The 26,553-nt window shown below is 39.1% G+C and overlaps 1 protein-coding gene across 5 annotated transcripts in view; it reads right to left on the reverse strand.

The window, feature by feature from the left end:
- The window catches only part of WDR7 (WD repeat domain 7), a 247,568-nt gene that overhangs the window by 43,014 nt on the left and 178,001 nt on the right, over positions 1-26,553 (reverse strand). For 3 of the 5 annotated variants that reach the window (XM_087927448.1, XM_026715294.2, XM_087927447.1), the window contains 4 exons: positions 24,650-24,836; positions 12,017-12,134; positions 9,502-9,651; positions 7,072-7,154 (listed from right to left, as the gene is read on the reverse strand). In XM_087927448.1, coding sequence (XP_087783574.1) covers positions 7,072-7,154; positions 9,502-9,651; positions 12,017-12,134; positions 24,650-24,836 — 538 coding nt within the window. Of the gene's footprint in view, positions 1-7,071; positions 7,155-9,501; positions 9,652-12,016; positions 12,135-21,507; positions 21,547-24,649; positions 24,837-26,553 lie in introns of all 5 variants that reach the window. The other 2 variants (XM_026715277.2, XM_087927446.1) reach the window with 1 other exon arrangement.

Below are 26,553 nucleotides of genomic sequence, written 5' to 3' on the forward strand. Positions count from 1 at the left end.
TACCTTAATGCATTTGTGATATTACAGACAGTCCAAGTTGTGCCTCAAAAGACTATTTTTAAATTAAGATGCATTCATAATATAAGCTTTTCAAAAAGGAAATGAAGCCTGAATATTATGAAAAACTCCAATCTTAAACATATTAAGCCTGCTCCTAAAATACTGAGTTTGATTTAGCTCATTTTGTAGCATAATCATAAAATGCTCTTCTGCACTAAAGTGGTAGGCTTAATAATTAAAACATCTGCTCTATTCTGCTGTATCCAAATTTCTGAAATTCTGAATCGAGAGGTTGTAAAATCATTTTGTTTTTTTTTAAAGAAACACAAATGATATCATCACCATGTGCCATTCACAAAATTAAAAAAAGAGAATAAAACACTATTAGCAATTACTTAGGGCTGAAATAATATACTTATCTGCAATATAACACCAATATGATTTTTTTTTTCATACTAAATTTACTTTGGGGCCTTTTCATAGATCTGAAAAACTATACAAACCCTGGTTCCTAAGTTGCCTCTGGATGAGATGAGTGGCACACCTATCTTATAATTGGTGGCATACCAATAAGGATGTCTAGACATCTTTATTTACAAATAAAGAAATTCAGACCAGCATATCCTTTTCTGAATTCTTTGCTCATCATAAACATTCTCAGTTTTTGCAATACGTCTTCTGAACCATGACAATTTCTTCTCTCTCTCTCCAATGTCGTTTTCAGAATGTTGCCAATGTTGGTGGGGCTGTGTTTTTCTCCTAGGTAGATCCTTGATTAGGATACTGTTTTCTGCTTGACCTTCTGGTGTTAATATCTGCTTATCTGGTAGGCTATTGTCGAGGGTGTGTTCTTAGTTTTTTTTTTACTTTCTCTTTTGACTGATGTGTAAATGTGATTTACCTCTAGGTGCCCATTAATGACCTATTTGTCTGAATGCCAAACTTCCAAGAATTCCCTGGTGTTTTTGGGTTTAGCTTGGTTTAGGACACTTACAGTTTCCCTGTGGTCAACTGTGGTTGAGTCTGTCCATGTGTTGTGATATTAAGGAGTTTTCATCATGTCTTCTGACTGCTAGTTGGTGTTCATGCATGCGTTCTGCTAGTCTTCTGCTGCCTGTTCTACATAGTAGCTGTTATATAGTAGCCTTAGAATGTATATGTAGATGACTCCTGCTTTTACTTCTTGGGTTGATGGTGTTTTGATTTACTTAAGATGTTTTGGAGGACTTCAGTTGGCTTATGTGCTACAGTGATGCCGTATAGTTGTAACAGTCTGTTGTTTCTGAGATGTTTTTGATGTAAGTTAGTGATATCCTTTTCATAGTTTGTGTTGGTTATACTGTAGTGTCGTGATGGCGAAGCTGTGCCATGAGTGCCAGAAGTGGTATGCAGAGCCATGTCTCTGGGCACACCAGCCATCGCCCGTTACTCTTCTGGGTTCCGGTATGCCAGCTGGTCTTCGTGCATGCAGGAGTGCCAGAAACTGAAAGAGAGGCTCCTTGGAGTGCATACACGTGCCAGCCAGCTGGTCTTCGCATGCACATGCATGTTCGAAACAGGAAGACCAGGTGGCCCGTGTGCATGCATGCACCAGCAAGCTAAGCTTCCAGTTTCTGGCACTCCCGCGCATGCACATCAGGAAGTTTTTTTATTGCATTCTGGAACACACTTCCTCACTAGTCCAACATGTGAAAGCCACAGGTCATAGTATCGACTTCAATGGCACCAAAACCCTAGCTACTATAGAAAACCCTGGCTACAGAATCATCAGAGAAGCCATAGAGATTGATAAAAGACCTAATAATATGAATAGAAGAGATGACTCCACCAGATTGTCAATCATCTGGAAGCCTGCACTCACAAACAAACAAATCTCTATACCACAATCCAAGCAAGCACCTGGACACAAACAGACACCCCCCCGCAATACCTCCAGCCCAAACACGCACCAGCCAGCTACCCAAATAAAACCTAGCTTCCTAATAAATAATTATCGTCCATTCACAAGAAACCAAGCTGCATTAAGAAACCCCAATGCACAAAGCACAATGTTGTCAACTAATCAAGAACACAGAAACTCGAAAACCAGTAAAAACAGACCTAGACTCCTAGTCAATCAGGATGAGGAAAAAACCATTCAAATAAAGCAGAAAGCCAGCACCAAATTCAAACAAAAAACGGCTGCCAAGCCTGACACACATGATTAAAAAGAACCCAATACACAAGCCTAAGGATGGCAGATGAAATTCTGCCAAAACGTCACTATAATAAAAGCACAAATATTAAGACGTGGGAAAATACCCGAAGAAACCTAAATACCATACATATAAATACCTGTGAAAACATAACACACACATTAGGTGGTCTGTTTCCTTTTTGCTGATGTTCTGGGTTGGTGCAATGCATTTGCATATTCATTTGCATATTTTAGTATTGGGGTGGTGTTTATAAGTTTTTTTGGCTTTTGTATATATTGTGTTCTGCTCATGCTAATGGTGGTTCACTCTGTCTGCTAAGAGGATGGTGATGGTTTGGTCTCTCCTTAGGTTTTTTTGGGTTGCTCTACTTTGAGTTGGTTCTGGTTCTGTGTTTTTTTGGTCTTTGGTATGACTGCCCATCTTATGTTTTCTCGGATCTTGGTTTTACTAAATGATCTTTCTGAATTAAGGCTCATACATGCTTAGGAGCTTCCACTATCTTTTAACATTTTCAAAATGTCAAAAACTACATTACCCTATGCCTAACCCAATTATTGCTGCTATTATTTCAGTGTTTCAGCTTGTAAGATTTCTGTCTGGCATTTTAATGAGCACCTACAATTGAGCAATATTAAACAGCAGAACCTAAGGCCTCACTGATATGCAAGCTATGATCCATGCAAAATGGCTCAAGAAAGCCAAAAGGCATAGGAAGGTTTCTAAACAGGCCAACTGTGAGTGAATTGAAATGTAGTTCTCATAATCTATAGGCTGCTGGTTGGCTGGTATGGTGACTATGGGGATTATGGGATTTGTAATCCGATGTCTTTATATAACATCTGTAGAACATCCCTATTATCTGTTTACTTATTTTGAATCTGCGAACAGCTGAATAGAAGCTGTTAAGTTTGCATTCATATTCACAGAACACTGTTCTGTTTAATTTAACTGCACACATGGGTTATGTCAGCTTCTGTCGATTCAATGATCCATTAAAATGTACAGCTTGACCAGGGATGCCTAACCTTTGTACAAATTTGGGATCTTTGGAAGAAGGTAGGAGTTAGATGAAGAAGTAATGGCAGCTTGAGGTTCTGAGTCCCGCATTCTTATATATTTGTTGGCAATGTTGTGAAGCAAAATTCTGGAAAATGATTCATGACGGAACAAACCAAATGTTAAAAGTTGAATTATCATTTCAACATGTAATATTTGTATTAAATTTAAATGGGGAGACTGTGTGTTCTGATCCTTCCTTAGGCATAAAGCCAACTGGATAATTCTGGACCAGCTGCTTTCTCTCAGCCGTAGGAGGAAGGCAAAGGCAAACAAGTTATGAAAATGTTGCCAAGAAAACTGCAGTCTAGGCAATACCCAGGAATCAAGACTGATACAAAGGCAAAAACCACAAAATTAAAGAAAACCCTTAAAGTATACTGAATAAAGCTTTCTGCATCCTAACTACCACAAGGAAGACATATGTACTCTTTTACTAGAAAATCTGGTTGATCTCCACATTGGAAGAAAGGTTTACTAAATTGTGGGGGTATATGGTGACATCTAGAATAATTTCGTATCTTAAAAGTAAATCTGATACAGAATTTAATTGAATTTGGAAACCACTGCTAGACTACAAATGAACATATGGATTTGTACCACACACACAGGTCAAATTTAATTTCTTTATGTTTAGAGTCTGTGCTTCAAATGTATAGGATTTTCAAATCAGAAGAGACTTTTAGTCATATGGACAGAATTTTCCAATCACAATCAGTGATTTATACCAATTTGATCATGGTTACAGATATTCATACTTTAATGATTAGTGTTCTAATACTGATTTTTTTAGTCTTTGAAATGATATAATACATTCAGTTACTCTTAATTAACTAATGATATATTGGAAAATGAAACCCTCCATTACATTTGTAAATCCCTTATGCATTTGTTTGTTGCTCATTATTGTTCACTTCAACCCTTCCCTCCTCCCCTTTCTTTGTTTGTTTTGTAGAATTTTTGTATTGCACCAGCCAACTGGTGACCTATTGGCTCATTCTTCTTTCTACACATAAGTTTACATTGTCTCCCCTCCCTTCATGGCTCTCAGGAGAGCACCCAATGAGCCATCTCCTCCTCCTTGGCCAACTGGAAGAACTGCCTGACACTTTGGTAAGGGGGAATGATGAGAAAAGCATTTAAAAACAGTGGTGGGATTCAACTTTTTTTACTACCGGTCCTGTGGCCATGGCTGGTGGGTGTGGCATGATTTGGTGGGCGTGGCTTGGTGGGCATGGCAGGGGAAGGATACTGTAAAATCCCCATTCCCTCCCCACCCGACTAATCTGCTTTCCAGCCCCGTTCTCCTGTGCAGGGCAACAAAAGAAGACTCAGCCGATCAGCTGGGACTCGGGAGGCAGAGAAGAGATGTGCATGGGGCCAGTCAAAGTTGGTATTTACCGGATCTCCAAACTACTCAAAATTTCTGCTACCGGTTCTCTAGAACCTGTCAGAACTGGCTGAATACCAGCTCTGATACAAAACATTCCCTGGAATGTTGGAAGGGGACTTGGAACTCACCCCCGTATGTCAATATGGAAAGTTTCTCATCCTGAGACTCCTATCCTGACAACTCATAACACTGAACACACTGTTGTCTGAGTTCTCCTTCCAGATCTGGGGACAGATTCAACAAGGCCTATTCAACATTTCCACATTTCAGCAGAATTGGAGAGGACTCTCTTCGTTTGCCATTGAAAATTCCTGTTGGTTCAAGGGGTTTTGCCAAACCATAAGTCTTTAAATCTGTTCACTGCCACCCAGGGGGGAAGCTTGCAGTAAAACTGCTGTTTCAGTCCCAACAATCCCTTGAAGGTGAAGGAATGTTGATAATAAAGGGTACCTGAAGATGAGGCAAGCTAAGGGGAGCAACGCCAAGGGAGTTTACACTTAGAAATAACAAAGTAAACAGTAATATTTATTCCTAAAACACACAGACGTTGTTTTCTCAAAACACCATTGCCTTTTTGAGAATGTATTAGTATAACATGAATTGGAATTGGATAAGATAAGCTTAATATTTAACAATAATAAGGATGATGCAATATGAAACTAAACGAATATAATGAACGGGTAACTATGGTCATGTTGGTATTGTGATGTGAAACCTGGAACCACGCCGCTTGCCAAATGAGAATTTTTTATTTAAAAAAATAAAATAAAAGCAGGGAGAAAATTGAATAATGGAATTACTAGGTATGTTTAACTGATATGGTGGTAGGCATTTGGAGAGAGTTTTGAAAGGTTGAAAATAAGCATTGAAGGATTGTGAATTAATGTGAAATATATGCATTGAGAGATATGACTGATATTATTAATTTTGCCTATACTAAAATGTATGATATATTGATGCCACACTATTAATGTATTGTTGTGCATATGCAGATTGAAATAATTTTTTTGGGGGAGAAAAACCAAAACACTATTGCCTTTGAAGTCCCATCTTTTTTATCTCACTATCTTTGATCTCATGGAGAACATGTATAGTTTGATTTATAACTCAAATTAGCACAATCAATGGGTTTTCTGGTTCCTATTATTAAGCAAACAGGGGCAATTCTTATACAAATAGTTCTGAGGTCAGCTAGGCACTACAGAAACCCTTATTTAAGTCAGCACAATGCCATACATTACAGCAACAATATACTATATGCATACTGTAATGGCATTTCCCCCCATCCTCATACTTTCATACGAAGCTACCTTAACTCAAGTCTGTTACATATAGACTGCTGTTCCTCATTAGGATTTGATTGTTTTTCTTTATTTCTTTATTTATTAATTTATATTGCCACCTATTCGCTCATGATGGGTTGAGGCAGCTTACACAAAGTAAAACCACATTTAAAACAAAAAATAAAAACAAAAACAATAAAAACTAACAAAAAGAATCAAATAAATTAGTAAATTGGGGGGGAAATTTGTTAGTAATCGAATCAGTGGATGCTACCCGATTTAGCTCATATTTAGTTGTTCTAATATTAATATAGAGCTGAAATGTATCCCCTCTCCAAGTTATGAAGTTGGCTGGAATAGAAACGGGAAACAAAATAATATTCAAATTTATTTATTGCCATTTTCACATTCCTGCTGTCACTGTGCTGCTTTCTAGAGTGCTTCAAACTCAGAAGAAACCAAATGTTGAGAAACACGCAGTGCCTCCTTCTCTTATCCTCATCTTGTCCTGAGCTGTTGTCCTGGGGAACATATGAAAGGATATAATAACTGGGAAAGGGCAGAGAGGGGAATTTGCCCCAGGTGCCTCGCCTGCTTCTTTCCACTTCTTTCTCTTTCTGCTTTTGGCTGCACACAAGGAAAGCAGCAAAAGTCTTTCTTTCTTTCCCCAAAACTCTGCCAGAAATGAGTCTTTGGGACCCTGTAAGGCATCCTGCTCCAAGAGGTAGCGCCGCCGTGACAAGTCTCACAAAGACTCATTTCTGGAGGAGTTTGGGAGAGAGAAAGAAAGACTTCTGCTGCTTCTGCTGCTTTCCTTGCATGAAGCCAAAAGCCCCTCTCTCTCCCCCTGAGAACGGAGCTGGAGACGGTATCCTGCGATCCCAAATAAAGAATGATCGATTGGTAGGAAAACGGGCTGGGGAATTTTCCTGCAGACTTTTTGGGGGGATTTTCTCAGGGTCTCTGGTCCGCGGGATATAAAATTATGAGTTTGGTGGTCCCTGAGGTCCTTTAGGTAACTTATCTGGAGTAGAATGTCAAGAGATGGTAACTTACTTGGTGTAGGACAGAAACAGATACCTGTTGTAAAAAACTGTTCGCTACTAATTTTGATACTCTCATAGTCCTCTTATGATCCTACCTGCAGATAGCTGGAAAGCACTCCTGCAGTCCCTTCTTCTTGACTAATGAGCCTTCAAGACAATACATGATGATGTCCATTACCTATGGATAACAACAACAAATTATTGTAGAAAACAATTAAATACTTAGAACAGCATTTTGCAACCATACTTTGAGGAGTCATAATAAAACATAGGAAAGGAGACATCTATCATTAGCATATATAGCAGGAATACTGCTACCTGAACAATAGTGGTAACATTATAATTCAAGTATCATTTGTAAACTGCTTGGATTTCAGTTATTTCAGGATTGTTAAAGAAGACAGCATTCTGAATCCCAATGGAAAGTATTTTCCAGTGGAAGACAAAGTGAAGAGGCTTAACAGACAATATCCCATGCGTTATTCCAATCACATGCAGCAAAATTCATACATCAAAGAACTTTCGGGCAGCCTTTGTATAGCAAGACTTAAAACATGCAACAGTCAGGATTTGGGGATTTTGGCTATTACATGTAAAAAGAATGCAAATGTGTTAAAACTGAGCTATCAATACCCTCCATGGATTAAACATAGCATGCATAGGCAGAAAAAAAAATATTTTTGTGATTAGTACACTGCCTTATGCTAAGTCTGCATCTAGCAGAAATATTGTCTGTGCTGATTATTAGCAGCTCTCTGAGTTACCAATATAATTTTTAGTTGTAGAGAAACCTGGATAGATTGGTATTCTTCATGCAAAGCAATACTTTATATTAACCGTGCAAATTGCTTCATATAGCACTTAAAAGTATAACTGAGAAGTGTCATTGAGACTACAGTATCTGATTCACTATTTAGTACAAGATTCCAAATGAAAAAATCTCTGACAGATGGCTGTCCATGTCCAACCACTTTTGGGAGAGCTTGAATGAAGGAGAGAAACTTTCTGGTGATTGATCCATTGTCAGATCTGGTTTTCCTTTTAGAAAGATTTTCCTATCATTCAGCCTGAATCTAACTTCCTGTAACTTTACAAGGCTTCAGGTTCTTGAAGAGTGTTAGCCTATCCACACTCAGTTGACTTTTCAGAAACTAAGCTAATACCCTAATTCAGGGGTGTCAAACACAAGGCCTGTGGGCCGAATCCCGGCCCACAATGTGGTCAAATCTGGCCCATGGGGCTGTCCTGGAAAGTGTAAGGGGCCAGCCCATGTCGTGTTGGCCTGGTCTACCCAATCCAAAGAGGAAACATCGGGCCAGCATGGCTTCAGCCCAATCTACCAAAGAGCATTGGGCCAGCTTGGCTTTGGCCCGGTCTACCCAATGCGAAGAAAAAACATGCCAGCAGTTTGAGGAGTGGCGTCAAGCTGGCCATGCCCACCCAGTCGGCCACACCCACCCAGTCAGCACACCCACCCGGCCCCCCGAGGTCAACCACAGCCCTGATGCAGCCCTCAATGAAATTGAGTTTGACACCCTTGCCCTAGTCCCTCAAGTCTCTTATCAGAAGGCTAAGTTTCCAGGAGCCATTTCGTCCTTTTCCTTTTATGAATTTGTTCTAATTTGCCTGAATCTTTCTCAAAATATAATGTCCAGAACACACGCAGCATTCAAAGTGGGGTCTGATTTCAAGAAAATTATTTCTATGATTTGAAAACTATTTCTACTGTGACTTGTGAGTGACCATGTCACACTGCTGATTCATGTTCAGCTTGTGATCAACTACTGTATATTCTTTTCTTACATACTGTTATCAAGGCAGGTATCTCCTTCCCTATTAATATGCACGTGACTTCTTTTTCCTAGATGATGGGCATTGCTGTTGTCGCTATCAAATTTCACTGTGTTGCTTTTAGCTTTTTACTATAACTTAGAAATATCACTGTATGGTAGCTAGCCGATCCATGTTGTATCATCAGCTATGAGTTCCAGTTTTCGCACAAATTTTCTGGTATTTCAAATCTCTACTCAGAGAAATGTTGAGTTAACCCTCTCCCCTACACAATTGTTTGACTAAATCAGCTACTTGGGCTAGAATGTTTACAGGACACACTAACTTCCTTTCCGTGATGCAGTTAAGAATGGGGTGGGAATACCAACTTTGAAAATAGTTTTATACCCATCTATATTGAAATCTCCTTTGGCCCTCAATTAATTTGCTAAATGTTGTGAGGCACTTTGCCAAATGCTCCAGTGAAATCAAAGTATAGTCTGTCTGCAACATTCCCACAATCTATTAAGAAAGTCATTCAATCAAATGTTTTAAAAACAATATTAGTCTGGCAAGACTTGCTGACCTTTTGTAGGTACTAAAATCATTTAATGCCTTTGAAATGATTTTGCAATGACAATGATCTCTTGTACCAACAGGTAGGCCAATGCAAAGGCTCTTATCTTCTTCAATACAGGGAATACAATAAATACCAACTGTTATTAACATGTAAGCATAATAAAATATTGACATACCTCTACAAGGAGATCCACAACATCTGTTGGCATTTTTTCAATAAGGATTTCAATAACCCTCAGAATTTCTCCCTTTGCTCGAGCCAAGGTGGTGGTATGAATATTTTGTTGAGATTGTGTATTAGCTTGAAGAGCAGTATGCCTGTGTACCTACAAAAAACAAAGGTATTTAAGAGTTAATTTGTAAGCTGCCCAGTATCTCCTTGTAGAGGAGATGAGTGGCATAAATTTTGAATAATAAATAAATATTTAGGGGTACTTGCAGGTATCTTCTATTAAAATTTCATAGGTTCACAATCATAAGTAGAACAAAGCCCTAGGGCTTTATGTATCACCCTGCTTTTGGGATGCATATAGGTCCCAGTTTGTTAACTTTATGGAATACTCAGTGCTTCAACCATACTTCTTAACAAATTATAGTTGCAAATGAGCCCAAATAGATATTTATTTAATGTAGTTCGCATCACATTGTTCCACATGCTTTAATTAGAACATATATGCTCATATGTACTGGTAATTAATTCATTATAACTTGTGGATTTTGAAGCTCTAATTTGCAATACAAATGTCAGGCTCAAAAAAAATCAGGTCTACACGTGAAGGGGCAATTAAACTGATTTATTGCTAAAATGCCTATGAACATGAATCTTCTCAACTGATGGTCAGGACCTGCTAAGAGTTAGATAAGGGTCAACATTATTCAAGGGGAGTTGGGTTTAATTCTCTTGTGGCTACATAATGATTCTAGCCAGATTCTTCTTTTCACTCTGCTCCTAGGTTCTCCCATTCCATCTCATAAAACATACCCTCAAAGGGTTTTTACAAGGTTAGCCATCTATAGTCTGCATAATCTAATTGGGTAAATGAGCTCAATCTAGGAACACAATTAATTAGGTCAAAATATCACTATAAATTAGGAAATATATTGTGTTGTTCAAATCTTCTAAGGACACCTTTTTATATTTGTACTGACATGGGGTAATTACCTACATTTATAATCTACTTTTAATGACTCCATAATCCCTTGTGGGGTGTATTCTGGGCAACTGAATGGAGCTGAGTGTTTACTGGCCAGATGCCCTTCCTATCACCGATGCGGAGTTACATTCAGCAAATATATTCTTCTCATTGTGCTCCAAGGGAGAAATAGTTGCTTCTACCTAGGATCGAACTTCTGATTGTGAGGCGAGAGCTCCACCTCTAGGCCACCGCACCACTCTAATTACCTACATTTATCTGGTTCATATATTACAAAAATGAATACAATGTTTGTATAGTGGTAGGGAAGAACAAAGATGGTAGAGCTATATCATCATCATCATCATCATCATCACCATCACCATCATCATCATCATTTTAGCCACTGCCTATCCACTGTAGGATAGACAATTCTCTTCCACATATTTCTAACCAATACGGTCCTCAGTTTTCTTTTGCCAATTGGGCCCGCAATACTTGCTGATATTGTCGATCCATTTTTTTAGGGCTCTTTTGTGGACACCTTTTAATCAAGTGGGGCCCATTTATTGATACATATTGTATTACAGGTAGTCCTTGACTTACAACAGTTCATTTAGTGACTGTTCAAAGTTACGACAACGCTGGAGAAAGGTGACTTATGACCATTTTTCACACCTACGAATGTTGCAGCATCTCCATGGTCATGGGATGCTCGGCAACTGTTCAGATTTATCACCGTGGCCGTGTCCCAGGGTCATGTGATCACCTTTTTGTGACTTTTTGACAAACAAAGTCAATGGGGAAACCAGATTCACTTAGCAACCATGTTACTGACATAGCAACTGCAGTGATCTATTGAACAACTGCGGCAAGAAAGTTTGTGAAATGGAGTAAAACTCACTTAACGAATGTCTTGCTTAGCCAAATAAATTTTGGGCTCAGTTGTGGTCGTAAGTCAAGGACTACCGGCATTGTCTTAAATATTGGGAAGCAGACTAACTTGATTTCTCCATAGTGGACCATTTACTTGGTCCTAGGAACAGCAATAAGAGGTAACAGGAGTCTGTCTTACTTCCTAGTTGCATGACTCCACTCTAGATTTGTTGATCAGTTTTATTATAAAGTGACGAAAGAAATATTATATAAAGAAACAGGGCAAAGTTTGCCAACTATAGATGAAAATGGGAATTTTCATCTATAGTTGGCAAACTTTCGATAATCTAGAGCCCCACAGACTCTTAATAAATATGCACGCCCATTTGTTTGGGGGATATATAAAGCCTGACGGAAGCATTATTTTTCTCCTTGTTTCTACTTTAAAAAAAAAAAAAACCTGCATGTTTTGTGTAGAGGCATTGCAACCGTTGAGACGTTCAAATACACAACCTCTTGTACGCGTAGATGCAAATTCAGAGATACATGACATCGAGTCATTTTGAAAGGAAGGCGGAAAAAAAAAAAAGCAAATAGAGGCTCAAATGTTTCTTGCTGCTAAACAATGGAGCCATTGTCCCTGCCTGAAGGGAAGCACACGGGCAAAGGGTCTTTCGCTTACCTCCTTGGCAATAGTGGTGATGAAAGCGGGTGGCCTGGCCGTGGCAATGAGAGAGAGAGCGTGTCGTGCAGAGCGGGCGGAATCCGCTGCTGGACTCAGAGGCAGCCCCATTTTGATGCTAATCAAAGATCAGACAAAGAAGGAAGGGTGGTTTTGGTGGGGGGGGGAAGAGGAGGAAGAAAAGAAGCATTAGAAATATAGACTGAAAAGATTAGACACAGCTTATAATGTCAGTTCAAGGTCAACGGGAGCACTCAAACAGTTAGAATATAATGGACTCCCAACAATGAGCAGTGATTAGAAGTCAGGGTGTTCTAGCAACTAATACAAAATCAAATAATTAACCGTGAAGATTGAAAACAGTATGTGCATCTGTCCAAAGTGTTAAAAAGGCCTTGTTAACAAATTATCTAGCTGTAGTACTGAATACATATCAAGAACCAAGATCAACACAAATATATACTGCCATGCCAAAACAACAACAACAACACATTTTATATCTCAGCTAAAGTTTAAGGCGCAGTGTGTTCATAACTCTGGTGTTATTGCTGTACCAGTCAACCCATCATATTTTTGGAATAGCTGACATTGGAGCTACTGATTTCAGTCTGGTCATCCTCTTTCCAAGTACAGTTATTCTTCTTCTTCTTCTTTTTTTTAAAGGTAAAATTCATAGCAAATGCAGTCCTTAGATCTGAAATCACACTTATGGTACATTGCTGGGACAAATATAAGACAAAATAACTTCTTTCTCACATGTCCAGTGAGTTTACTCTTACATACTAAGAAGCAGGAAATAGAAAATGTGAAAGTCTGATCAAATTCAAACACTTCAATAGTGACAGACCAGAACTCTTGTTCTACTGGCTATGCAGATATTGGCACTGCATTTGATCCCGTGGATGTCCCAAAGGTGCTTTTTCAGGAGGCAACTGGACTTCCTTGTTTTTTTCTTTTGAAGACGTTTCGCTTCTCATCTAAGAAGCTTCTTCAGCTCTGACTGGATGATGGGGAATGTAAGGCCTGAAAATAAAGCACCTTTGGGACAACCATGATCTGGATGGCTGAGAATCTCTACAGCCTTTGACCGTGTGGATGACTTTATGTAAGTCTTTCCAAATGGGGGCATGGCCTGGGAACCTAAAGCTAGCATGGTAGGTGTAAAGAGCATTAAAAATATTATAGTTTTCCCTCCATTGTCCCAAAGGTGCTTTTTTTCAAGAGGCAATTGGACTTTCTGGTTTTTCTTTGAAGACGTTTCACTTCTCACCCAAGAAGCTTCTTCAGCTCTGGCTGGATGGTGAGGAATGGGAATTCCCTGCCATCCAGCCAAATCTGAAGAAGCTTCTTGGATGAGAAGCATAATGTCGTCAAAGAAAAACCAGGAAGTCTAGTTGCCTCTTGAAAAAAAAGCACCTTTGGGACAATCATGACCTAGATGACTGAGAAACTCAATCAGACATTTTCCTTCCATTGTGATCTGACTGTCAGGTTTCCAAGTGTCAATCCCGAAATTGACACCGAGGGTACCAGAGCGTAGGTGTGGTGTTAAAACCCATCCTCCCAATCTCCAGTGAGTTTGCTCAAGGTACTTTTTTTCTTTTACTGTTTGATTTCCCCCCCACCAAACAATAGTATGTCCCCTTCACACAGGAGGCCTGAGAATTGATCAGCTGTGGCAGGACTCTTCAGGAAGCAGCCACAATATACACATATTGTGAGTTAGGGCCACATAAGTCTCACTTAAAAAAATGAATTTATGAAAATACTTAAAAAGGAAAATGTAGGAGATCATTGGTCTCAAGTCTCAAGTCCCTTGGTGCCCAAAAGAGATCTAAGTCCAGCCCACCTGGAATTCTCTTATCTATCACCTATTTGCTTTGACTGTTAGTAGTTTAGATTCTTTTAGAGAGCTTTAGCATACAATACAGCTATATTCTTTTGAAATGCCTGGACTCCTACTTTTCTGCGCTTGACAGGAAAGACAAGTTAGAGCGAACGAGTTTTCACAAATGAGAATAATAGATAGAATCTTCTTTTTTACTGGGATATTTCAGATGACCACCACTGTCTAATTAATCAGTAATACCTACAGGTAGTCCTCATTTACTGATTGTTTGTTCAGTGCCCAAAACTACTTTGGCCCAAATAAGGAGACTTATTGCCAGTCCTCAATGTTGCAGCTGTTGCTACATCTATGCCATCACATAATTGTGATTCTGGCACTTGGCAACCCATGTGCAGTACATTTCCAACGATCACAGTGACCCTCTGTCACACAATCGACGTGTACAACCTTTGCAGCAGCTCCCCAAAAGCAAAATCAATGGGGAAGCTGGCAGGAAGTCGCAAGTCACAGTCATGTGACAATACCCTTAGCAACTTTGTGGTGATCTGCTTCATGACCACAGGCAGAACTGACAAACGGCCGCCACAAGAATCCACCCATTATTCCCACTAAAACGCAGGCTGTAACTTTTGTAATGTTTAAAGAGGCGTGCAATTTTTTTGTTTTGTTTTTACATTTCCTTTCCGAATTTGAGTCTATGTGAATATTTTCTCATCATTCTCTTCCACCAATAGGATGGGTCTCTGTAACGTTAGATACGGACCAATTTTGAGAGGCAGAGCAGAGATGGGTGGATGCTGGGCAGAAACACCAGAAAGAAGCAATTAATTCAAAATGCAATCTCCTTAATGTACCTTTCTCGTGTTTTATGACTTTCAGAGCTAGAAAAAAACAAAAAAAGAATGTTTTCTTTTCCTTTCCTCCTCCCTCTTCCTGATGGGAAGGCATAGATTTTTCTGAAAGCAACAGGCTCCTTATTAATTCATTAATGACACTCTCTAGTGTTAGTATGTGGCCAGAGATTAGTCCCCTCCTGTAGCTGAGCCAGCTGGTCTATCAGAGCAAGAACTGCGCATGAAGGAGCAGGCACACTGCCCCGAGACCAAGGGCCAAATTAAAAGCAGATGCAAAGCTAATATGAACAAGGGAGTGTTGAGTTGGTCCCTACAGTCGGATTTTTATTAAGAGGGTGTTTTTTTAAAAAAACAACAACAACTCCTCTCATGGTCAATACAAAGAGCGCCTTCCACACATGCAAGATAGCTGTTATTCAGGGAACCTGCTGATGGTAAAAGTAATAAATGTCACTGTAGCTTGTATGTATGGATTTGGGCAAGGATCACGGGGACAATAGTGGAACATCTGTTGCGCAGAGAGAGAACTTGGTTCTGTGTCAAAGGGATCAGAGAGCAGCTGAGCAAAGCCTCCTCTGTGGAAGGAAAGAAAGAAAAAAAGCAAAACCAGAAGAGTTGGAAGAGGATTGTGGGCTAGAGGTGCAAATAAATTGACCTGGATAGGACAGTTTTCTTATATCCACCGGGTATTTATTTATTTGTTTATTTATGTATATCCTGTCATTTATTATTTTTTGGGAAATAATTCGAAACACACATGATACAAGCATGCAGAGAATGGTTTTTGAAATTCTGTTTTTTCCAAACTCTTTACCGGTCACAGCCATATGAGATGCATGTACTCTCTTCTATAATAAAGCGATATCTCGTGTGTGTGTGTGTGTGTGTGTGTGTGTGTGTGTGTGTGTGTATTTCTATACATTTAGACAAGAATATGCACTGGGGAGCATGAATGAAGCCTGACATGATCAGAAGGGGAGAAAGCTAAGAAGTCAACAGAACTGTGAACCATCACCCAACCGGGATGTACTGAGGGAGATTTTCTACAATTTTCCCCCCTGCTGGCCTCGGATGAATCTGGTCCCTTGCTCTTTCTTTCATTAGCTTTTCCCACCATGACAAATTTTATCCATTCTGTTCAGTTTCTGGATAGGATTAGTGAACCTGTGAAACAGCAACAGAAGTACTGCAAGCGTGTGAGTCACCAGAGGTACCAGGTAGCTTACCACTACTTTAAAATATTGTCAATCTCTCAAAATCAAAAGAGGGAGGGAGGGAGGGAGGGAGGAGGCAGGCAGGCAGGATGGAGATAGGGTATACGGGAGGAAGGAAGGAAGGAGGGAGGGAGGGAGAAGGAAGGAAAGAAGGAAGGAGAGAGAAGGCAGGAAGGCAGGAGAGAGGGAGTAGGAAGGGTGTGAGGAAGGAAGGAAGGAAGGAAGGAAGGAAGGAAGGAAGGAAGGAAGGAAGGAAGGAAGGAAGGGAGAAGGCAGGCAGGCAGGCAGGATGGAGATAGGGTATACGGGAGGAAGGAAGGAGGGAGGGAGGGAGAAGGAAGGAAAGAAGGAAGGAGAGAGAAGGCAGGAAGGCAGGAGAGAGGGAGTAGGAATGGTGGAGGAAGGAAGGAAGGAAGGAAGGAAGGAAGGAAGGAAGGAAGGAAGGAAAGAAGGAGGGAGGGTGGGAGGGAGGGAGGGAGGAAGGAAGGAAGGAAGGAGGGAGGGAGGGAGGGGGAGGGAGGGAGAAGGCAGGCAGGCAGGCAGGTGGGAGGGAGGGAGGGAGAAGGAAGGAGGGAGGGAGGGAGGAGGCAGGCAGGCAGGATGGAGATAGGGTATATGGGAGGAAGGAGGAGGAGGGAGGGAGAAGGAAGGAAAGAAGGAAGGAGAGAGAAGGCAGGAAGGCAGGAAAAAGGGAGTAGGAAGGGTGTGAGGAAGGAAGGAAGGAAGGAAGGAAGGAAGGAAGGAAGGAAGGAAGGAAGGAAGGAAAGAAGGAGGGAGGGAGGGAGGGAGGGAGGGAGAAGGAAGGAAGGAGGGAGGGAGGGTGAAGGCAGGCAGGCAAGCAGGCAGGAAGGAAAATAAATATATATATATATTAGTTTTTGAATTATGGACATAATTCTCAAATGGAAAGATCATTATGAATTGATAAACTTCTAAAGTAATTCTGATACAATTTGTAAAGTTTCCATGGTAGCAAGCCAGACATACAGTACTGAAATTTGCATATATCTTAGTGCTCTACTATTAACTCACTAAAGTTCCTATGAGAACAATCATGGATTTTCCTCACAATCCTTTCATTCCCATTTGAAAATACTGTAGCTTGATTTAATGCCAAATGAATGGTTTTTTTTTTCGGCTTATGCAATCCCAGAACCATATAACTATTAGAATTCTACTTTTCTGAAATTTAGGCTTCCAGGGTTTTCTCCTACCCAGGTACATTTAAGCGCACCAACGTGCCTACTGTCCCTGCCCTATTGTTTCTTTTATTTTTTCTTATATGTATCCATTTCATGTATTCATAACTATGTTTATTCTTATACCTATTATCTTGTAATGTGAACATGGAAAGTTTCCGGTTTTCATAAAGCTCTCTTGAAAGAAACAGAAGCAAAACAAGAAATAATACTGGAAAGTTCCTTAGGTCAAACCAAATATCTAAATTAATAAATACACAGTTTGCTACTTGATTACACCAACAGTGCACTGGACAAACTGCATCCAAACTGTAAGATGAATTAAGCTGCAACCTATAACTGGGAATTGTGGGTCAGGATGATTTCTATAATCGCTTTAAGCATAGAATCAAAGCTGAATGATTAATACTAGTTAAATACTCTTAATTCTCTGGTGCGGTTAATTTAACACGTTTCCCATAATTTAACCTTTCTGGGGAGGAAGTGGAGGTGAAGGGGAGGTGGAAATGGACGAGATGGCAGGGAGAAAGGACTGCCAAAGTGCAAAGAAGAAATTCAAAGATCTGCACACTAGCAATGTATTTTATTCAACGCTTGCGCAGCGCGCGCGCACGCACACACACACACACACACACACACCAAATACACAAAAAGATAAACACTGCATGTGTTTTCCTTTGTCAATAAATGTGAAGTGATTTTTTTTCCCCACTCCGCCTCAGAACTACACGCTCGACATAAAAGCTCCTTTATAAACCATGCTTAACATCACAGACAGAAGTGAGGCAGCTGTGCGCTGTTATTGTGTGCACGGTAAATCAGGCACAAAAAAGGGGCAGCTCAGCAGGGCATCGGGAGGGTAAGATGGACACTTAACCCCCTGTACACATTGTTGCTCCATTTCTTTCCCTCTTAAGTCCCTCTGCAGCCAGTACAGTACCTGTCACGGATGTAACAGGCCATTTTCAATCTAAATCTTGTTATGGATTAATAAGCAAACACTTTCTCGCTTATTATGCAATTTATCATGATGAAAATTGCATTGGTCTCCTCAAGGCTACATGCTGATACATTCATTTATTCAGCAGCTCTGTATACAGAGAGCAATACTAATCTTTATGACAGCCAGAGATATACCAGGGAGCCTAAAATAGCATCTTGAAAAACTATACTTTGTCTTTATAGAAGCTCTGCTCAAAACAGACACCTACAAAATCCTACAAGCCTAGCTCTTCCCTAAGGAGACAAAAATATTTTACTTTTGCAATACCCAGCTTGGTAGTAATAACACACCCTTATTTCCCATTTCAGTGAAACCAGAAATTAAATAGTGATAGATGCCTTACGATTTATCCTCGCCTGATATTGTCGTCCTTTGAGGATTTCAGACAATGACCAAGTTTGTTTAAGGAAGGTAGCTAGAATGTTCAACAACAACACAAGAACGATGCAATATAAAGGAACACATTGCTGAATTGGAGAAAATAATCTGCCCTCAATGTTTTGGGAACAGCACGTATGTCCTCTATATATAGTGGGTAATTTAATAAAAGGATCACATCTACTGGTAGGAATCAAAATTTCTGCCAATCAAAATTTAAAACCTGCATTTTTATTTGAGTTCACATAACTTCAACTTCATATAAAAACATATGTTGAGGTTATGACTCTTTGAGGAAAACAACTGGGAAACTCTGATTTGCCGACAATTAACAGAGACTTAACAACTTTCTTATAAACTTTAAAGATCTGATATGAAAAAGGCGTAACAAATGAGTCAGATGGAAAATGACTGAAGACATATTAATAATTCCTTTTTAAATGTAACAAAATTACTTTATGTGATGAGGCAACATAATTATCAAAGAAGCTTTAGAATAGGATTTTTAAGCAAATGTTACACAGATAAAAAACATTAATTCTTGTCCTAGAGATGATGTTCTTGTCTCTTTTTTTTTTTTTCCTAAGTAAGTAATATCAAATGATAAAACTCTATGAGATCCAGGCAATAATCTTCAATTTTACATTAGTTTACACAAAATGTTTATAATGACCATAATGATTTCTACTTTTGTAACTCTTCTAAATGTATTTTTAATACTGCATTTTAATGCATTATTTCCTGTTTTGTGATTCTGAGTATACACTAAAAATCAGGGTAGAATGTTTAAATATAGCATCATTGTACTGTGTGTTAAATAATTTAGAAAAGGGACAAAGAATCAAATTAGATAAACTATATATGTTGTCTATGTTGGCAAAAACTAGCTGAATTGGAAATCTCTCAGAGAAAGAAGCTTAATACTGAACATCAGAACTTAAATACATTTTTGGAAGACAATGGAGCAAATACAATAAAAATCCACTTACTTGAGGTTTTAAAACATTTTCTGACATTTTAGAACAGATTTAAGAAATTTGGTAACAATCAAAATTGTGTTTTATTAGATACAAGTATCTAAAGATGAGGCACACCTTAGTTGTGCAGGAATGAAAGGGAAAGAAATAAAACTCAGCATATGATTTTGTCTTCCCTAATTCCCTAGAGGAAAATATTAATTTTAAAATACAAAATACATTTCAATATTATATTTTATTATGTCTTTTATCTAGTATAGTAAAAATTGACCAAGAAATTTATATTTTATGAGGCAAGAATTAAGCACTCAGATAATTCAAATTACTGAGAATGATAATTTTAAAAGGTTTTTATAACCATCATCATGGAAAGGATTTTTTTCATACCTCAGAGGATATGAGCAGAAGGACAATGATTAATTATCCCTTCCTCTAGAAAGCAGAAAGATATTTAAGTAAAAATATAATTTTTGCACAATTGGATTGAAAACTCTTTGGCTTGGTTCATCTAATCGCTGTGATAACTGCACAATATTTTTATATCTTTGTCTATGAAAAAATCTTTTTTGTTTCTTTTGATTTTATAGCTTTATTGATTTTTCATCTCAAGAATTTATCATTTTTCAGATTTGCCTATTTATCAGACACTTCATGTTTACATGTTTCAAGGCAGCATCTCTTAAGAGATGATACTGAAATAGTTTATATACATGGACCAGGATAATTTTTACTACTTTTTAAAATCCTTTGATTAGATTCTAGAATTAGACATAATGCGTATTTAACTTTTGGGTTGCATTAGGCATATGTTAAATGCAAGAAGTTATCTAGGTATGATTTTACAAAAGTAACAAAACATACTCAGATGGATACATGCAATTGTGCCAGTATTGTTGAAAAATTAAAACCATGAAACCTGTGAATTTCTTCAACTGTTATTTCAAATAGATTCTTCTTCTTACTGTACTTTTTCTGAATTAAAAAAATCTTGATATGATAAGCTCTAAATAATCATAATTCATAATGGCATCTACCTCTACCCTACACAAGAAGAATGTTATGCCAAGTTAATAATTTTGAAAACCGAATGAATTTTGATCATGGTTTATGATTACATTCATTGTGCTACCACAGCAATAAAGTAAAGAGTAATATACCCTATATAATATACCCTATGATATACCCTAAATCACCAGGCTTGAGATTTTGGGCTTGGATAATCTTGAACTATGCTGCCTATGGTTGGACTTAAGCGTAGCACACAAAATTATCTGCTACAATGTCCTACCAGTCAATGACTACTTCAGCTTCAACCACAACAATACAAGAGCACACAATAGATACAAACTCAATGTAAACCGCTCTAAACTTGATTGCAGAAAGTACGACTTCAGCAACAGAGTGGTCAATGACTGGAATGCACTACCTGACTCTGTTGTTACATCCTCTAACCCCTACTCCTTTAACCTCAAACTAACCACTATTGACCTCACCCCATTCCTAAGAGGTCTGTAAGGGGCGTGCATAAGTGCACCATCATGCCTACCGTCCCTGTCCTATTGTCCCCATTTATTGTACCTATTTCCTGTATTCCTACTCATGTTTATACTTATACCTATTATCTTGTAAGCGATTGACAAATCAAATAAATTTTTAAAAAAAGAGTTATGATAGATCATGACCCTTTTCATACATCCAATATATTGCCCATCTATAAAATGTGTTAAACTTTTCTGCAAATTGTACATAAATGGATCTTTTCCACAGGTTTAATATACTTTGTTTCACATATTTCAAGTTCAGAGGTGTATTCAGCAGGTTCTGATCAGTTCTGGAGAACTGGTAGTGGAAATTTTAATGTAGTTCAGAGAACCGGCAAAAACCACCTCTGACTGGAGATTTTACAGTCTCCTTCCCCTGCCATGCGCACCAAGCCACGCCCACAGAACCGGTAGTAAAAAAAAAAAAAGAATCCCACCACTGCTCAATTTGATAAACAAAGATCAGCTTTATATACCTGTATTGGTTTTTCTTATATTCACTGCTTTGTCCATACCTGCAGAGATTGATTTTCCATATAAATTAAACATATTTTAAAGGATTGCCATTAAATTATCTCTGTTAATGTTTCAGTGTTTGCTCCTCCTTGCTTGTTTGCAGTGGATATTGTTGGTTGCGACAGCTGGTCTTCTTTGGAGTGACCAGACTGGCTGGTTATGCAGGGAGCTGTTCTGCTTTGGCCCCAAGGTCCACACTGGATTCGTTGCTCTACAGAAATTGCTCAAGCAATTTGTAGAAAACATCAACATCCAGTAACACAATCTTGGAGATGCCTCCAGTGAGATTGTCAAAGAACCACATAGATAGTAGAAGCTAGTATGAGTTATGTGGTACAAGCAGGGTGACTGCTTCCATCACCAACTGAATAATTTTCCCCCCTCCCAAAATCCACAAGGAAGCTCCACAGAGCCCAACAATTAGTTTGACTCAGTGAAGCCTGCCACAAATAAGCAAGAAGGAATAGCAAATAAAGACAGATTGTAACAGATAACCTCCATAGAAGGAAGAAGAAGGAGGTGCTTGAGGGAGGGGCTGGGAATGGGACAACCATAGGCCCCAGAATCTAATCCATCCACATTCCCAAGTCTCACAGGCTCAATTATTTGTGGTTTTGTTATCCCTAGGTTTATGTTGGAATACAAATATGTAAAATTGTCCACTAAAAGGTCAAAATGATAGGTCTGTTAAGAATTTTGGCACAGAGTGGCAACTGAAGTTTTTCTGAAAGAGATCAGAAACTCTGCATTTTTGAAAGCTTTCATTAAGCCAATTTTTAAATTATATTTCCATGAAAGCGTAATCTAGAACAATGTTCTTGTTTTTAAAGAAAACATTTTCAGAAAATAACACACACACAAAGCTTATCTCCAGGTGTTACGTTACTTCATGCTAAAATTGAATTACTTTAAACAGATTTGAGTGTATTTTTAATGGAAAGAAAGGATGGACATATTCTTCTAAATTACCTTGGCAGTAAATATGCATATTCATTGCCACTGAAGCCACAATATATATATGAATTAATGGGCTTAACAGTGTGAGATTCAATCGCAGATCATGAAACAAATATAAATATAAAACAACAGAGTGGGAGAGAAATTTCTCCGCTGCTATATTTAACAAAATAACAATGAAATGCCATCAAAAACCAGTGAGATGAACCAAATTCTATTTTAAGCAAAATAGAAAAGATACAGGGAATGTATAGTTTAGATTCCTGCGGGGATATGAAAAGTTTATTCCCCACTTGTCTCAACTAACATGCAAAATTAAATGGCTAAACCAGTATCTATTTGTTTAAGATTAATACATTCACATGCTCTCTCTTTGTACCTGCCTTTTCTTCCTGATTTCATACTCCCTATAATAGAAAAGCTATCGTGCCTTCCTTATGAAGCCTAAACCATAAATCCATGATTGAACAGTTTCCTAGAAACCAGGATAGCATGACTAAATTTTCTGTGGAAGGAAAGGAATGAACAGGAGACACAACACTGGAATGCAATTGGAGAAGAGTATTTCAAATGAATAAACTGAGATTGTTTTTCTTTTGATTGTGATTTTAAAGTAGATGCGACTTATCTACAATTATACCCTAAAAGGTTATATATGCTTGCGCTTCATTGAAGTCACAATTTGTATGTTGAATGTGCTAGACCGCAGGGTTTAGTGACTCTGCTCTAGAGAACAGACTTCCAGATATGGCTGGCATACAGTGGATTTTTATTTTTTACCTTTGGATATTATTAATGTCAAGGTAGACCCTATCCATTTATCCTGTTTTCTGACAGGTAGGAATGGTTCAACCCATAAGGAGTGTTTTCACTCCTCCCCCACTATTCCTGTAGCAACAGGATTCTCATGGGTTACAATAAAAAGCAATAACACAATAAAATCCATGGTAGAAGATAAAAGGTCCTAAAACTAACCAATATAAAATTCAAAATACGGAATATAAAAACAAGCTACCATAGATCAGCATCTTCTCAGAGGCTCTCCAGAACAAGCTTGGGCTTTCCAGAATGCAATGATGTGGGGACTGAACAGATGTGAACTGAAGGGGTGTTTGGTTGATCATAGCACAGATAAAGGTTTAAAGGTTTCCCCTATCCAGTCATGACCGACTCAAGGGAGCGGGGGTCATCTCCGATTCTCAGCCAGGGTAGCTGTGTTGTCTGAGGGACAATTCTGTCGAAATTTGGCCATAATGAAAGTGCATAATGGTGTGGTATGCTGGCTTGACAGCTGTGGATAGAAAGACACTACAGAGGGTGGTGAGCACAGCACAAAACATCGTGGGCTTTCCCTGATACCACTAGATGACATCGCTAGGGCTCGATGCCTTAGAAGAGTGAGGAAAATCCTCAGGGATGACTCACATCCTGGTCAGCACTTCTTCACTCTCCTACTATCAGGTAGGAGATATAGAAGCATAGCCAGCCCCACCAACAGACCGAGGAACAGTTTCTACCTGTAGGCAGTCAGACTCCTGAATGGAAAATAACTTCATGTCACGTTGTGCAATAAGTTCACATGCTGTAATAAGATTGTGTGTTTATTAGTAGGAATCACTGGGTTAGGGACTTTGTGTCTTCACTGCGAGTTGTGTTTTGGGGTGTGTGTGCATGAAGGGAGGCTCAGCCAATCTCATTGTACACATGTTGCCCTCTGACAATAAACGTTGATTGATTAACACAGTAACCTTCCTATCAAAGCAGCACCTATTTATTTACTCGCAGATAAATTAATACCTCTGTGTAAAATAATAGTGGGGTGCTTCAGCCCATTCACCCTGCAATACGGGGACTATATGGAGTTTCTCGCAGGTTAAATGAATTGAATCAATTCTGGCTGCACAGGTAGCTCGGCCTCATCAAGCCGTATGTGGCTTTGCAGGCTTGAAACGGACATTTTGAACCGTACCCAGAAGCAAACGAGAAGTCCTTGGAGGATCTTGGTGAAATGTGTTCATGGAAGTGACAGCCAATCAGAGACTGGACCCTTGCAAATGCAGTGCAAATGCGTCCATCAAAAACAAGGGAGGCCCATCATACACAAAACATGTCTCCTTCTTTATCAAATAAGGGATAAACGCTTACCTTGAAAGTTGCTTTTCGGCATCTGCACAGAGTTCCAAAAGGCCCATCAGCACAGCGGACACATCCATATAAGGCTCCCATACTGTAAACCCTCTTCCTATGAGATCAATGGCGGTTCTTCGAATGGTGCTGTGAGGAGGAAGCTTCGGACTGGGAGGTTGCAGCAGAAGATAGGTCAAAGCTTTGCCTGCCACACAAGACAGGTTAGAAAGCCAGAGTTAGGAAAAAACAAGATCCAAATGTGGGATATTCTGATTTGGACAGATTGGAAGCTTGTGGGGGTTACTGGTTAAGAGTTCCTCCATTCAGTTTGCAAACTTAGTCCAAGAGTAAAAATGGAGCTCAGCTAAGGGTGTTTGTATCATCTATATATGTGTTCATGCGTGTATGCATGTACGTATGTAAAAAATAACGGAAAACAATTCCTTCTTATGCCCCATGGGTCATGTGTTACAATAATCTACATCAGGGGTGTCAATAGAGGGCCGCATCAGAGTTGTGTTTGAATGCGGGGGCTGTGGTGGGCTGGCCAGGGTGGGTGTGGCCATCTTGACGTCACTCGTGTTGGTGGCACCTTTGGAGGCCCAAGCAAAAATGGAGCTCGTGTGGGCCGCGTGTGCCCCCCCCCCCGGGCCCTGTTTTCAGTTGCAACAGCCTCGTGCAGCCCTCTGCCGGTGAAAATAGAACTCCGTTTTTGCTGGCAGAGGCTCTGTGGGCCAATCCTTCGCTGTTTCCAGGGTGGCCTCATGGGCCAGATCTAAGCACCCCGCGGGCCGGATGTGGCCCCTGGGCCTTGAGTTTGACACCCCTGAGCTATATGTACAGTCATTTGCATTGTGAGAGATGATGATGTTATCCATATATCCATATGGTCATGTCCTATTCTTGATGATTCTATGGGCCAGGTCTCTCCACATTTTCCAATTTGTTGATTTTTCTATGCTCTGGCTGGTGTCAGCTTTGATGGTGTCCAGACATTGTGTTCTTTCGTGGCCTGTTTTCCGCTTACCGCTAACTCTTTCAAACATAACTGTGAGAGATAAGGGATTCTAACTCATAGAATATTAAGGCCTCTATAAAATTCAGCTCTATCTTTCTCCAACCCAGCACCCTTACAATGCGCAGAATTAAAAATTACATAATCCATGATTTTAGAGTTGGAATTTAAGGTATCTCTCAAACGAATTGGGGGGGGGGAGCTTAATTAGTCTTCATTTAAGAAGTAGAAGATTGAGAGATTGAGATAAAATGGCAAGCAGAAGGCTAAAGCCGAGATTTATTTTAACCTGACTTTTACTTGCTGTATGAAAATTGCTGGGAGTCAGAAAGTTTTGCTTACTTACTGAAAATAACTCAAACATATACCAACAAATCTGACCACTTCTGATTTAAAAATTCTTTTCATATGATTGGAAAATCTTTAGAGCAAATAATTAATAAAAATCTCAGCAGAATGTAAACAAGGGTGCCCTTATAGACACAGCTGTTCAATTTTTTGTTAAAAGAATTAAATAAGGTAGGCCACAACCAATCCATTATCCATCTCTAAACTCAATTTCTTTCTCTGCTAATTTATCAAAAAAAAATAGTTCACTTGTGGAAGGCAAAATTGGAATCTTTTGGATTAGTGGGAAGACTTATTTTACTTTTTTTTTTCTTTTACTGCTTTATGATGTTTGATTTTAGGTCATTGTTGTGAATTGCCTAGAGTTGTAGTTTTAAATAAATAGATAAATAAATAAAAATTCAAAATTTAATAGTGTGTGACTTGCCTAGATATTAATGGCTCTTATATAAATGTGGGGAGTTACAAACTGGTAGAGAATGGTCCCTAATCAAACCGTCCTGCCTCCCCATTCTTTTTCCCTACAAAGTTGTGGCAATTGTGGCAAGGGACCAATCGT

This window comes from Pseudonaja textilis, chromosome 2, assembly GCF_049901715.1.
Source record: "Pseudonaja textilis isolate UNSWEBS1 chromosome 2, rPseTex1.2, whole genome shotgun sequence".
Taxonomy (NCBI): domain Eukaryota; kingdom Metazoa; phylum Chordata; class Lepidosauria; order Squamata; family Elapidae; genus Pseudonaja; species Pseudonaja textilis.